The sequence below is a fragment of the Lepisosteus platostomus genome, chromosome 8 (genome assembly GCF_059453375.1).
Source record: "Lepisosteus platostomus isolate fLepPlt1 chromosome 8, fLepPlt1.hap1, whole genome shotgun sequence".
Classification (NCBI taxonomy): Eukaryota; Metazoa; Chordata; class Actinopteri; order Semionotiformes; family Lepisosteidae; genus Lepisosteus; species Lepisosteus platostomus.
In genome coordinates this window covers 21,007,495-21,020,114 of record NC_142618.1, presented here as the reverse complement: position 1 = coordinate 21,020,114, position 12,620 = coordinate 21,007,495, and the positions used below count along the sequence as shown (strand labels likewise).

General features: G+C 41.4%; 1 protein-coding gene across 16 annotated transcripts in view; it reads left to right on the top strand.

Moving 5' to 3' along the window:
- The window catches only part of arhgap12b (Rho GTPase activating protein 12b), an 89,677-nt gene that overhangs the window by 72,147 nt on the left and 4,910 nt on the right, over positions 1 to 12,620 (top strand). For 12 of the 16 annotated variants that reach the window (XM_088642888.1, XM_088642884.1, XM_088642886.1 and 9 more), the window contains 8 exons: positions 1,288 to 1,392; positions 3,679 to 3,777; positions 6,286 to 6,424; positions 8,280 to 8,399; positions 9,421 to 9,519; positions 9,662 to 9,739; positions 11,112 to 11,246; positions 11,866 to 11,971. In XM_088642888.1, the coding sequence (XP_088499014.1) occupies positions 1,288 to 1,392; positions 3,679 to 3,777; positions 6,286 to 6,424; positions 8,280 to 8,399; positions 9,421 to 9,519; positions 9,662 to 9,739; positions 11,112 to 11,246; positions 11,866 to 11,971 (881 nt within the window). The remainder of the gene's footprint in view (positions 1 to 1,287; positions 1,393 to 3,678; positions 3,778 to 6,285; positions 6,425 to 8,279; positions 8,400 to 9,420; positions 9,520 to 9,661; positions 9,740 to 11,111; positions 11,247 to 11,865; positions 11,972 to 12,620) is intronic. The other 4 variants (XM_088642878.1, XM_088642889.1, XM_088642883.1 and 1 more) reach the window with 1 other exon arrangement.

The following is a 12,620-nucleotide window of genomic DNA, read 5'->3' as shown; positions in this document are numbered from 1 at the left end:
CAGAACAGATTTCAGGAGGTCACCTTCTCTGTCTTCTAGCGAAATGCATCATTTCAGTCATATCTTTGTTAGTTACTCGATGTGCTTCTGCTACCTGTCTTTGAGTGATTAAAAGTGTAATTTTAATAGTTTTTGTCAATTTGTGGATTTTGAAAGCACGATTGTTTCGGTTCTCAATACTTTAAGATAAAATATACACTATAAATGTCATTCAGGCATAGGCTATAATAGTGATGTAACTTTTGAGTTAATGTTCTAAAAAGTAATTGTCTTTAAAAATCACTTAGAGTGTCAGGAAATCACTATAGTGGTAAAAGATGCAGGGCAAATCAAAGTCCCTAAGTTTAACATGAATTTTGTCTCAAGTTACCGATGAGGTAAGCAATAGGTTTGAGGAGTGGACTTTTGAAAGTCAGATGGCATTTAGTTTTTTTAAATTTTGATCCATCTGATTAAAGCAGGAAAGGCATCACACAGTGAGCAGGTATTAGCAGTTGTGGTTTTGTGGTTGTGGTTTTGGTGGACATCAGGAACAGGTGGCCTTTAGACAGAGGACTTTATATCGAGGGTCATCACTTTTATCTGCTCCTAAGTTGTCTCGAATCAAAAAAGGGAAGAAAAGCTTAAGAAATGCCTTGAGTTTTGTGTATAAGGTGGCCATTTCTGCTGTGGGTCCTTGCACTGTGAGTGCCTTGGAAACCTGTTCCTCTTCACGACTCTTGAGATCTTGCTCAGTCCACTCAATGTGGAGCTGGCTGTGCAGAAGCCCTTCGAGGGAACAAGCTTGAACCGTTTTGCGCGCCCTGCTCCAGCGTTCTCCAGTTGGATTGTTCCTTGGTGGAGATGCTGGACTCGTTTATGGGCTGAGCATGCCTAAGGAACGCTGTGACTGCCGAGCGCTGAAGCAACTGGATACGGGTTTCTCGGAGAGGGTATCAGGGGACAGCTTGGCGGTGGTGAGGTTGGGTGGATGGGAGCAAAGGAGCATGGGCCTGCATGGCTATTGGGAAGGTGCTTCATTGTGCCAGCTGTATTGCTCTTGGGAGAGGTGTGGCCGAAGGCATCGGTGTCAGCTATTTTTCACTTCCAGAGTGAGCTCGGAAGGGCAACCTGCCGGATGCCATCTGTGTGCATAATTCATACCCTGTGGACAATAAATATATCCCATGCGATCAACTGGGAAATTTTTCTTTTTAAGGTTTAGTTGGTGTGTGGCATTTTATTGACTCCCCCCTCCCCAGCTGTTCTGTAAATCTGTGTGTGGTTAATTATGTTTTTTCCCTTCAGAAGTTTGGTGGTAATCAGTCCAAGCCAGAGTTCACTGTGGACCTCAGAGGGGCTTCTGTGGATTGGGCTTCGAAAGACAAATCCAGCAAGAAACACGTCATTGAGGTAAAGACCCCTTTCAAAAATGTCCTTCTTCTCTTTCAGTACTGCTGGAAGTAGAGGCTGTCAGACACAGGAAAACGTATTTCAAGTATTACATGATTTGGTCTTTTGAAGGGAAAAACAATGACATGTCTTGAGGTTGTTTTCCTGAATTGGTTGTTTTCTGAGGTTTTTTTGTATTTTACTGAAGCACTGATTATTTTTAAATTGCACTTCGGCACCCTCTAGTGCTCTAATCCTAAACTGCGTGGAAAGTTTTATTATCTGCCGTTTCAGAGTAGGTTGCTTCTGTTTTTTCTCTTAATTGAGTGGTTTGCATTTTTTTTTCTTATTGTGTAAGAACTGAAGTTTGTTAAACAGGAAGAATAATGGCACTTCATGGTGAAGTAGGTAATTTCAGCTGTTGTGATTGTGGTGGACTAGTTGATATTCTCTTGCTGTTGTAATAATCATTTGATGTTGCACTTAATGATTTGCATTGTTCTTTGTGGTAGGAACATTTTTAGAATGTCTTTATCCTTCCTTACATTTTCTACTTTTTAATTGCATATTCCGTTTTAAGATACTTGTGTGTCAATTACACTGTTTTACAGAATGTGACACATGTTGTGCCCCCGTAAAACAAAATCATTAGTTCAGTGTCTTTGAACTGCTTAAATCCTCTTGTTCCATTTGTGGAACAAATTTGTCTAAAATTAAGAAAAGTGGGATTTTCATAAACAACAATAAAATTGTAGAACTAAATTGTAGACTAAAGTCATCTTTGAATACAACACAAACTAACAGATCTGTAAGAAAGAAGGAAAAGAATATCCCACTATCTCATTATTGTCCAAAAGTTCTTGTAATAATTATTTGATGCTGAGATGTGTGATCACAGAGTAGTCTAGTTGAAAGTATTCATTCATTGTTAGTACTTACCAGAGCTTTCTTGTCAGGATGAGGCTGGTATTTCACTGTCAGTTTAAGATTGAGGATTGGGAATTTGCAGTAGATTTCCATTGAAAAATGTATGGTTAATTCTGAAAGGGAACATTTCGCTGAAAGCTTTTTCAATTGTAATTTAAGCTTTGTTGTCCCATCGGGGAAATTGTTTTTTTACAGCACACTCCCCACATAACACAATGACAGACAAACCTTTACCAACCAACATGCTACAATGTTACAGCAGGATAAGGGTAAAGATAGTTATGATACATTGCTTGAAAGATATTGCAGTGGGGATGAGAGATTTCATGTTTCTATTAGTCTTACACCTGGGGACACAAAGGTGTCTCCCAGACTGGGGAAGTGTAAACTCACAGTGGAGTGAGAGACACAATCCATGATACACTTTCCTTTCTTTGGCACCCTCTGTTTGTACAGGATCATTGAGTTTGACTAGTCTTTCCAGCCTATTCCAATCATTAGTACTGATGTTTCCAAACCAGCAAGTTAAACAGTATGTTAAGAAACGTTCAGTAAAAGACTTGTAGAAAAGTGTTAGGATGGTTCTGCCTACTTTAGTTTTTTAGAAAGAAATGTCTCTTTTGGCTGATTTTATAAATGGTGTCACAGCATTTGCCTCAACTCAGGTTTTTGTCTTATGACCAGTCCCAAGTACTTGTAGTCATTCTTGCTAAAGCTGCTAATGATCTCATGACAATATGACAATATTTCTGGTGCACTTTCTTAATGTTTAAAGAGAATTCTATACTCTTTAATGGAAATCACAACATCCTGTTTGTTGGACATCTCTGGTACTGTGCTTAAATGGTTTAAATCAAACCTTGTTAATTGAGCTAGTTAATCACTGGTTTGAACCTGGGTCATGTCACCTAGTCAGATGTGACTGGGATTCAAGGCCTTTTGTATCTTCACAGCTCGGGAGCAACATCTCAAAAGAAATCGGGGAGTTTGCGCATTAGGTGCATCTGAAGTCTAGCCTTAATACTTTTTGAGGAAGATTTTTATGTTGTTATATGGCTGCATTGTCTTCTTGACTCTGTTTGTAATGTGCTTTTTAAAGGTGCTATATGATGAAGGTTTATTATTAGAAAGTAATGCCTGTTTAACCTTTTGGTTTTATGGTCATTTTCCACTGACTTGATATTGTATAGGAGAAGCACTGGTGACACGTTGGAAACATCAGGAAAAGCAAAAACCATATCCGCTGCAGAAATGTGTTCTCGCGTACATATAAATGCAGTATAAATGCTTGCAGTTTAACTGTGCTCCTTCCACATCACATCAGAGTGCGAGGCTACGCTTTCAGATCTGGTTATCTCGGAATTTGTTTTTTCTTGTCAGCTGAAAACCCGTCAAGGAACCGAGCTCTTGATTCAGTCCGAGAACGACAGCGTTATCACCGACTGGTACAAAGCACTGGCAGAGACGATAAGCACCCATGTAAGTGTCATCGTATGTATATGTATCTGTGTGTAGGCTTGGTAACACCTCTTTCTACAGTGCTAATAATAATTTCTTAGACTTATATGGTGCTTTTTTAGGACTCGAAGCGCTTTACAGGTAATGGGGACTCTTCTCCACCACCATCACAAATGTGCAGCCCCACTTGGATTGTTGCAACAGAAGCCAAAGTGCACCAGTACTCTCACCACACATCAGCTCTCAGTGTGGAGGAGAAATGAGTGATGAAGCCAGTTCATAGATGGGGATTATTATAAGGTTATGATTGGTAAAGGCCAGGGGGAAATGTGGTTAACACCCATACTCTTTTCGAGGAATACTTTGGGATTGTGAATGACCACAGAATCAATTTTACACCTCACCTGACAGTGCCTTTTTTTTTTTTGCCGTATAGTGTCCCCTTCACTATACTGGGGCATTAGGAACCACACAGACCACAGGGTGAGCACCCCATACTGGCCCCACTAACGCCTCTTTCAGCAGCAACCTCCCACTTCCCAGGAGGTCTCCCATCCATGTACTGGTCAGGCTCACACCTGCTGAGCTTCAGTGGGCTGCCAGTTGTGAACTGCAGGATGATATAGCTGCTGGCATCATCTCTCACAGGGATTTAGCAGGTGTACCAGCTTAAATGTGAATTTAGCATTTATTTATAAGCAACAGACGAAGAGCACACACTGTCTCATGGCAAAGGGTCTACTGTGCTTAACTCAAATATCAAGTCTTGGGTATGTCGTGCAGTCACAGGCGTCTCGAGGGCAGACCCAGCTGGTAGAGGGGGCGCTGTAAAGTCACTCATCGGGGCAGAAAAGCAGCTCTTTGTGTCCTGGCGTCCTCAGGGTATGGATTAAAAAGCCAGCAGCAAAATGCGGCTTTGTCCGACCCTCAGGAGGAATGCATGCCGTCGTCATGGAGTAGAACAAAAAAATGTTTCACTGAACTCGCCTCTCGTGCTGTGATGGTAGCCATTTTGTTTTCTGCTTAAGCAGCAGTCAAACTCAGTGCTCTAAATATTTGGCTGTTTAAATAAAAGGCAGGTACGATTTTCAGGCCTTCATCCTGGGCTTTTGTAGAAAAAAAGGCTTCTGCTGGAGCCCCACGTCTCCCCAGTAGGTGGCATCGCTGACCGTTAGTTTGCCGATTTGTGTTCGCGATGGTTCGCATTGCTGCCTTCCCAGCGCCGGGGTCCAGGGTTCACTCCCTGCCCTGGGAGACAATCCGTGTGGGGGTTGTAATATTCTCTCCGTGTTTGCATGGGTTTCCTCCAGGTGCTCTGGTTTCCTGGTAGGTGAATTGGTGTCTGAGGAAAATTGGCTCTGGTGCGTGTGCCCTGTGATGGACTGGCATCCCGTTCAGGGTCCCTTGCACTCATTGCTTGTCAGGATCGGGTTCGACTCTCCTGCTACCCTGCAAAGCAGTTGGAACTCTACCATCACTGTAGCAGAAACGCATGACGTTGGCAACTTCGAGATTTCCCTTATCATCCCGTATTAGCAGCGTGAGCAAATAGTAAATGAATGAAAGGAAGAATGTATAGTATTCTGTTACTGTCAAATTGTGAATTAATGGGATTTTCTTTCTATTGCTGTGCGACTGCTGTACAATGTAACAGTGTTATTTAGCACAGATCTGTACATTATTAACAGATTTTTGTTTTTACTGAATTTTTGTTTTATAATAATGTACTCTTTAGGATAAGAAACTTGAATTGCTTTCATTTGATGCAAAAACAATGGTTTTACTGAGCTTTCTGCTGTGCAACACAAAGCACTGTTCTCACACAAGGGATAGAAGAAACTACTCAATTACCATTCTTGTTGAGCTGACGAACTCGCATGTTGTCACTCCTATTAATACATTTTACAACAAAATGCAACAGTTCTTTCTTCTTGACATCAAAAAAGAAATCGATTTGTTAAACAAACACTAGGGGGAGTATTTTGTACACCACAAATAAATAGAAATATAATCACAAATATAAAGTACCATCATAACATTTGCATAATTGGTAGATTAATTGATTAGTTTATCCTGCAGATTGGGGCGATTTATTTATCGTAATTAGAAGGTATATTATACTAGAGCTCCTTGTAAATGTAATGTTTGTGTAAACACTCTTCATGATTCACTGTTTCCGATTCAGTTTAAATTTGTCTTGCTTGATCATTGTTCCGGCAGCAGCAGCCTCTGAAAATATTTTTGGAAGGTGACATTTCAGACCTGATGTGGGCAAGCACCTCTGTGGTGCTCCTTTTACTGTCCCCCTCGTTTCTTTGCGTTTGCCTTCGACAAGTATTGTCCGATTCTCTTGCTGTCCGGATACCTTTTCATTCCTTAAAATGGACAGAAGAAATGCAGCTTGATCATATAGAATTGACTTCGCAGCACGGGCAGCAGGGAGGCGAAGAGGTGGCAGTGAAGTGCAGGTGGTACAAGCTGGTCCTTTCAGGTAAGCCTTCTGATAACCCTGCTCTCGGTGCTGTGCAGGCCTGGGAGTCGGACGAAGCCATCGAGGAGGACATGCCAGAGTCCCCCCGGCCAGAGAAGCAGGACAAGGACAAAGAGAAGGACAAGGACAAGGAGAAGGACAAGGACAAAGAGCACAGAGACTCCAAGAAAGGACGAGGTGAGAGCCGTTTCAGCATGGGGAGGGTGGCTCTGCTTTACTCCGACATCTCTGTTTTCTGCAGAAAGAAAATGAGGCAAAAACAACAGGGATCGTGACCAGGAACTGTTTCCATACACTCAAATGTTGCTCAAATACAGTCCAACATTTTGGGAATTACAGTGTCCTCCAAATGACTGGGATAGCAGAGGTCAAAACTCTTATTGTTGTTTTACTATCAAGCTATTTGCATTTAGAACTATGAATTTAATATGCTTAATTCAATAATATATACTTATTTTTGGTTAATGCCATGCATACATTGGCTCATATTAGCACAAGACATTTTGTGTTCACCCCAATGATTTTACATGACAATTTTGATTTGATTCTAAGTATTGAGACTCTTAAATTCACTTATAAACCTAAGTATTTGGTTGCATATCCCTTTGAGGCCATAATTACATGAAGTAGTTCAGGTGGGTAGCTGCGTGAGCATGCGTAGGCTGCAAAGGAACAAGTTAAAGGTTAATTCCATGCTGAAATGAGAAGAAAGGAAACAGCATTTCGGCTGTGGAGCTTTCTCACACCCAAAGAAGACTCCACAGCTAAAACGTTGTTTCCTTTCTTCTCTTTTCTCTTTTCAGCATGGAATAAACCTCTAACTTGTTCCTTCATAACTACATAAAGTCAATGACCGATTAAGCTCAACGAATTCTTTGTATAAACTTGTGTGATGCTTTGCTGCAGCCGTTTTGAGGTTTTGCCTATTTATTTAGCTCTTCAAATTGTTCTTCAGCACATAAACCACATACTCTGTTGGGTTTAAAAATATAGAGGGACCTGGCCACGGACTTGAGATTTTCCACTTTTTTCTCTCCCAGTGAGCACATAGAACTCATTTTGCTGCCATCATCAGCTGAGAGCAGTGCAACAGACATGCGTGCCCGGGCCAAGACATTACCTCCAACGTGCTTCACAGATGAGATGGTTGTCTGGAAGATTTGGGGGTGGCATGTGGTAGTAGTTTCCACCCCTGAATATGGCCTTGCCACCCTGGCACCACCCCATTTTAGCCATAACCTAAAATCCCACATTGTCTTAAATTCTTTCCTACATTTGCATCTTTAAATGTTTTTTAAGAGTGTAACTGTACCCAATAGTGTGAACAGTTAGTGTCAGCAAATATGTAGCGGATCATTGCAGAGTGGTTCCGTGCAGCTCAGTGAATGTCGCACAAGATTTTTGTGTGAAAAAGGGGTTACTGGTGTAACTGGTGCAGAGAAGCACAGTAGACCACCTTCAAGTAGAACATCCTATTTTAGAAGGCAAATATCATTTAACAATACTGCCCCTGTAGGTGTCCCTGTCACTCCAAACATAAGATTCCTGGCTATGCCACATTAGACTTTCCCCCACTTTGGTAAGTGTTTAAATTAGTATGTCAGTAAACACTCCAAAACTACCTGGGTCATCTTTTTGCATCTCAGCAAATTCTGAAGCAAAATGATTAGAAATGATTTGTTAGCTTCTTCATTTTCTGTTGTTTTTTTTCTTCCCCAAAGTGAATAACCTGATGTTTGTGCTAAGAATATCTGAGCTTAATTCAGGAACTGAAAGTTAAGGGAATGGTCTAGGAAAAGATTAGGTTTTGGAAGCAGTCTCTGTGCATTGAGTTTTACTGGCAAAAGAAACATGGACTAACTATATTAACATGGCCAGAACTAAGCTGTCAGGCAAATATTAACAATCTTTTAACCGCAGGATGTGAAGCTCTGTGCTCCCTGGTATGTCTGTGCTCAACCTCCTTTTTGTAAGGAAAAGGCCGATGGTGGTAAAACGCTTGTTTCCATCTTTGCGTCTCTTTGTGTTACAGTGATGAAAACCTCGACCAGCATGGATTCTTCAGACCAGAAGAAAACCAGAGTTAAACTGAGGAAGTTTCTCACTCGCCGGCCCACACTTCAAGCAGTGCGAGACAAGGGCTACATTAAGGGTGAGGCGAAAGGAACAGGTCACAGCGGTTTCACACGTTTAGTGTTTTTGAAATGTCTGTCTCTCAGCAAATGTGTACAGGGAGCCCCAATTTAAAGCAGCACTCTGGAAATGTTCAACTTGAGTTCTGGGTTTAAAAAAAAATGTTAAAAGCTCAGACAGAAAAGCCGCAGAGAGAGACACAGCTGAAGAGGAGCGAGTCCAGAAGCGTAGACGTTGCTGGTCCAGTTTTGGGCAGTGTCGTTAGCTTACACAGAGAGCTGCCAGGGCTAAAGGAGCCCACAGTGTTGCCTCTATGAGCTGCATCACCCCTCACTGACCGTTCCTCTTGGGCGGTGAATGACCGGGAGCTCCACGGCGAGTTGACTCTCGCGGTGCTCCTTCTGCAGGAGGGCATGTGCAGGCCTTAACCCTCCTGTGCTCATGCCAGGGCCTGAGCAACAACAGCTAAGTTTATTTACTCTCCCTGATTACAAATTGGAACAGTCTGAGAATAAATGTTTCGGTATAAAAAAACGACTAAGATGCACAGACGTTTAGGTCTGGATTTCTGATCTGAATAAGATGTGGTGACGTTCAGATAAATAGTGTTGGGTTTCATGACACAATGCTGTGTCATGAAAGTTGGAAATATCCTGGAGATATCAAGGGTTACATAAGGAAATTAAGCCAGAGGGAATTTGCGCAAGCTTCTTCTGTGATTATTTCTTCTTTAGGATCTGTGTTGTACTGTTTGCACAGCTGTTCACAAAGCAATTTATTGATTTTTTTTTTTGTCTGTGGAATGAATACAGTTTTAATCTCCTCAGCATGTTAAAATGCTTGAGCTTGACTTTGTTTATTCCATTTAAAAGATCTAGTCGTCTAGTTAGATGGAACGTTCTTTACATTGTGAATTAATGGCATTGCTACCTTTGCTTTGATAAAGTGTGAAATAGGAATGACCAAACTTGAAATGGATAAAGTCAGTGTACTTGGTTTGTTCTGAATTGTCCAATGTGTTTTTCTCTTCTTTAAAACAGATCAAGTGTTTGGCTGCAGTCTAACCAGTCTCTGTCAGAGGGAAAACACTACGGTGCCAAACTTTGTCAAGATGTGCATTGACCATGTTGAAAATAAAGGTTTGTTCACTAATAGGGTTGATGCAGTAAAACAGAGACAAAATTTTGTCTGATTGCTGCAAATGTGTCATGATTCTTTGTGTAACCTTAAAACAGAATTCTCTTTTGCTGGTTATATCCGCAAATGTGTTTTTTTTTTCAGGTTTAAGTGTCGATGGGTTGTACAGAGTTAGTGGAAACCTGGCTGTGATACAGAAGTTACGATTTGCTGTGAATCATGGTAAGTTTCAACTTTCATGAGGCATTTTTCTCTTCTAGGTTTCTCTCATCTTAGTGATTGGTTCTGAGGTACTTATGGATTGAACCGACTATTACGTCTGGTTGGAATTTTGAAACTATCCTTAGAAACATGCAGGACACAAAAATGATAGCTTTAATAAAGGAAACCTTCCGTGGAAAAGGACTTGCATTTGTTAATTTCCACATTACACATTACACTTGTGACAAATTCTTGAAAGTGGTCTTGATCGGCTGTTTACAGGGCAACATTAAATGCTTCATCACCCTGAGCTTCTGCATAGGCCTTTCACATCTTTCACTCGGCATTTAACAAGCCTCCAGGCTACCGATGTATGGTGTGACTCCCTCTATGAAATTTGAGCAGTTATTTTAATTCATTGTTGTTATATAATTCTATTAATTTATATTAAAATATATATTCTATGAAATTTCATAATTTCATTTGTGAGCAAAGCCAAATATAAGGGATTATGGCATTATGCGCAACACAATCTTCCCAATTTCTGTAACGTTCAGAGAAATCTTGCATATGCTCTCTCTATCGTCTGTTTTGTTTTTATACTTGATCAACCTTAACCAGCAGCTATATCACCCTGCAACTTACATCTGGCAACCCACTGAAGCTCAGCAGGTGTGGGCCTGCTCAGTACCTGGATGGGAGACCTCCTGGCAAAAACTAAGCTCACCCTGTTGTCTGTGTGGGTCCTAATGCCCCATTATAGTGACAGGGACACTAGATTTAAAAAAAAAGGCGCCGTCCTTCAGATGACACGGAAAACTTGAGTCCTGACTCCACGGATATTAAAAATCCCGGGACGTTTCTGAAAAAAGTATATGGGTGTTAACCCCCGGGGTCCTGGCCAAATTTCCCCCTGGAGATTACCAATCATGGCCTACTAATAATCCCTATCTATGAATTGGCTTCATCACTCCTCCCCACTCTTATCTGGTGTGTGGTGAGCAGACTGGCGCATCATCCAGGTGGGACTGCACACCGGTAGTGGTGGAGAGGAAATCCCCATTACCTGTAAAGCGCTTTGAGTGGAGTGTCCAGAAATGCGCTAGATAAGTGTGAGGATTTATAGGAATTATGATTGCTCAATTTCTAACATTTAAGATGCAGCATCTCTCTTCTTCCCATCTGTCATTGTGGAGATTGAGCCACAGGAGTTGTGTCCAGTTCACAAAACCTGCATTTCAAAGGTTACGGCTTAATTGTGCCAAGCAGCGTCCCTTTCCATAATGGCAGCGTCACGTGCTGTGTCATGTTACCTTGGCTGTGGCTGTGATCGTCCCCTGTAACCAGCCGGTCTGCGATGGGCCCGTCTCATGTTCCTGCCTCTCTTCCTCAGATGAAAAGGTGAATTTGGAAGACAGCAAGTGGGAGGACATACACGTCACCACCGGAGCTCTGAAGATGTTCTTCAGGGAGCTGCCAGAGCCTCTCTTCACACACGCCTATTTTGAAGACTTTGTCAGCGCTATCAGTGAGTGTGCGCAAGCAGGAGTGTTTACTGAGGGCAAATACCCAACCGATGTTTAGGCAGTGTAGGAATCAGCATTGCCGCCTTCAGCGAAACAAGGTTGGGCTTGGTCAGCACTGGGACGGGAGACCTCTATGGAAACGTTGCTGCTAGAAGTGATATTTGTGAACCAGACAGTGACAGTCCTTACTCTGGATCAGAATGTCCAAGCCAGCGGTATGGTGTCCAGGGACCTTAATTTATTTGGTGACGCAGTTTCTCACTGTGCCTAGTCTGCTCCCCTGCCTCATTGTAAAGAACTTTGGGCTGAATTGTAAAATAAAACTACAAAGGACATTTGTAGGTTAATGTGTTTTTTGCATTTGTAATAATAAACTACAGATCACTGTTCATATCAAAGCATGATAGGATTCTTGGAAGTACCCTTTTCTGGATGAAGTATTTTAAATCACTTGGATGTCTGACTACAGTTCATACACTATTGTCTTACTGGGGGATTTCTTGTTTTAAAATGCAAATTAATGTTTTTCCCTCCAATTCTCTCCTTGTCCACAAGGTGGCACCATACATTTTCAAGTAAAGGTACTATCTTTGAGGTTAATATATTTTTTGTCTCTTTCAGAATGTCCAGACTACAAACAGCGAGTACATTCAATAAAAGACTTAATTAAGCAGTTGCCAAAACCAAACCAGGATACCATGCAAGTTCTCTTTAAGCACCTCAGAAGGTAAGTGTATTTGTTATTTCTCCAAGTTGACCTAATGGAAGATATAAAGAACTGTTGTAGACTGTAGAGAGCCCGATACTTTAAAAAAAAAGTTTTTAGTGAATTCTAGAGGGTTGAAATCTAGAGAAGACGTGCCCCAAATGGCTTTCAACTTTGCCTGGAAAAAACTTTGTCCAAACCACAGCCTTACACAAATTTTGTGATTTGATGCCATTGGCTGTCCTGTATCTTGAACCTGTGAAACATCATTTCCCCAAACTCACTTGTCTGTCATTCTTTCCTAAGAAATCTGCATATATATAGGCTCTGTATTCAACTTTTGCTTTGAGCCCAACCTGTCACTTCCTGGTTATTTAAAATCTGTGCAGGAGAGCACACCTGTGTTCTGCATGTTATGAGTTGTTCACATAAACAAGTTAATCCAAATCTTTGTTTCACCTTTTACTTTTTAAAGCTTTGACCTTCCCAGATTATACGACCCAAATGTTCCTTCAGGAGATAGAATTTGTCTTTCGAGTCCTACAGACCTCTCTCAAAGCAATTCCAGTTTTCAAGTTTGTGTAAGGATATATGGAAAAGTTTGTTTGGCAGTGCTGCTAATGCATATGGTACAGATGCTGTTGCGATCGCACCGAAATATCCTCTGCTC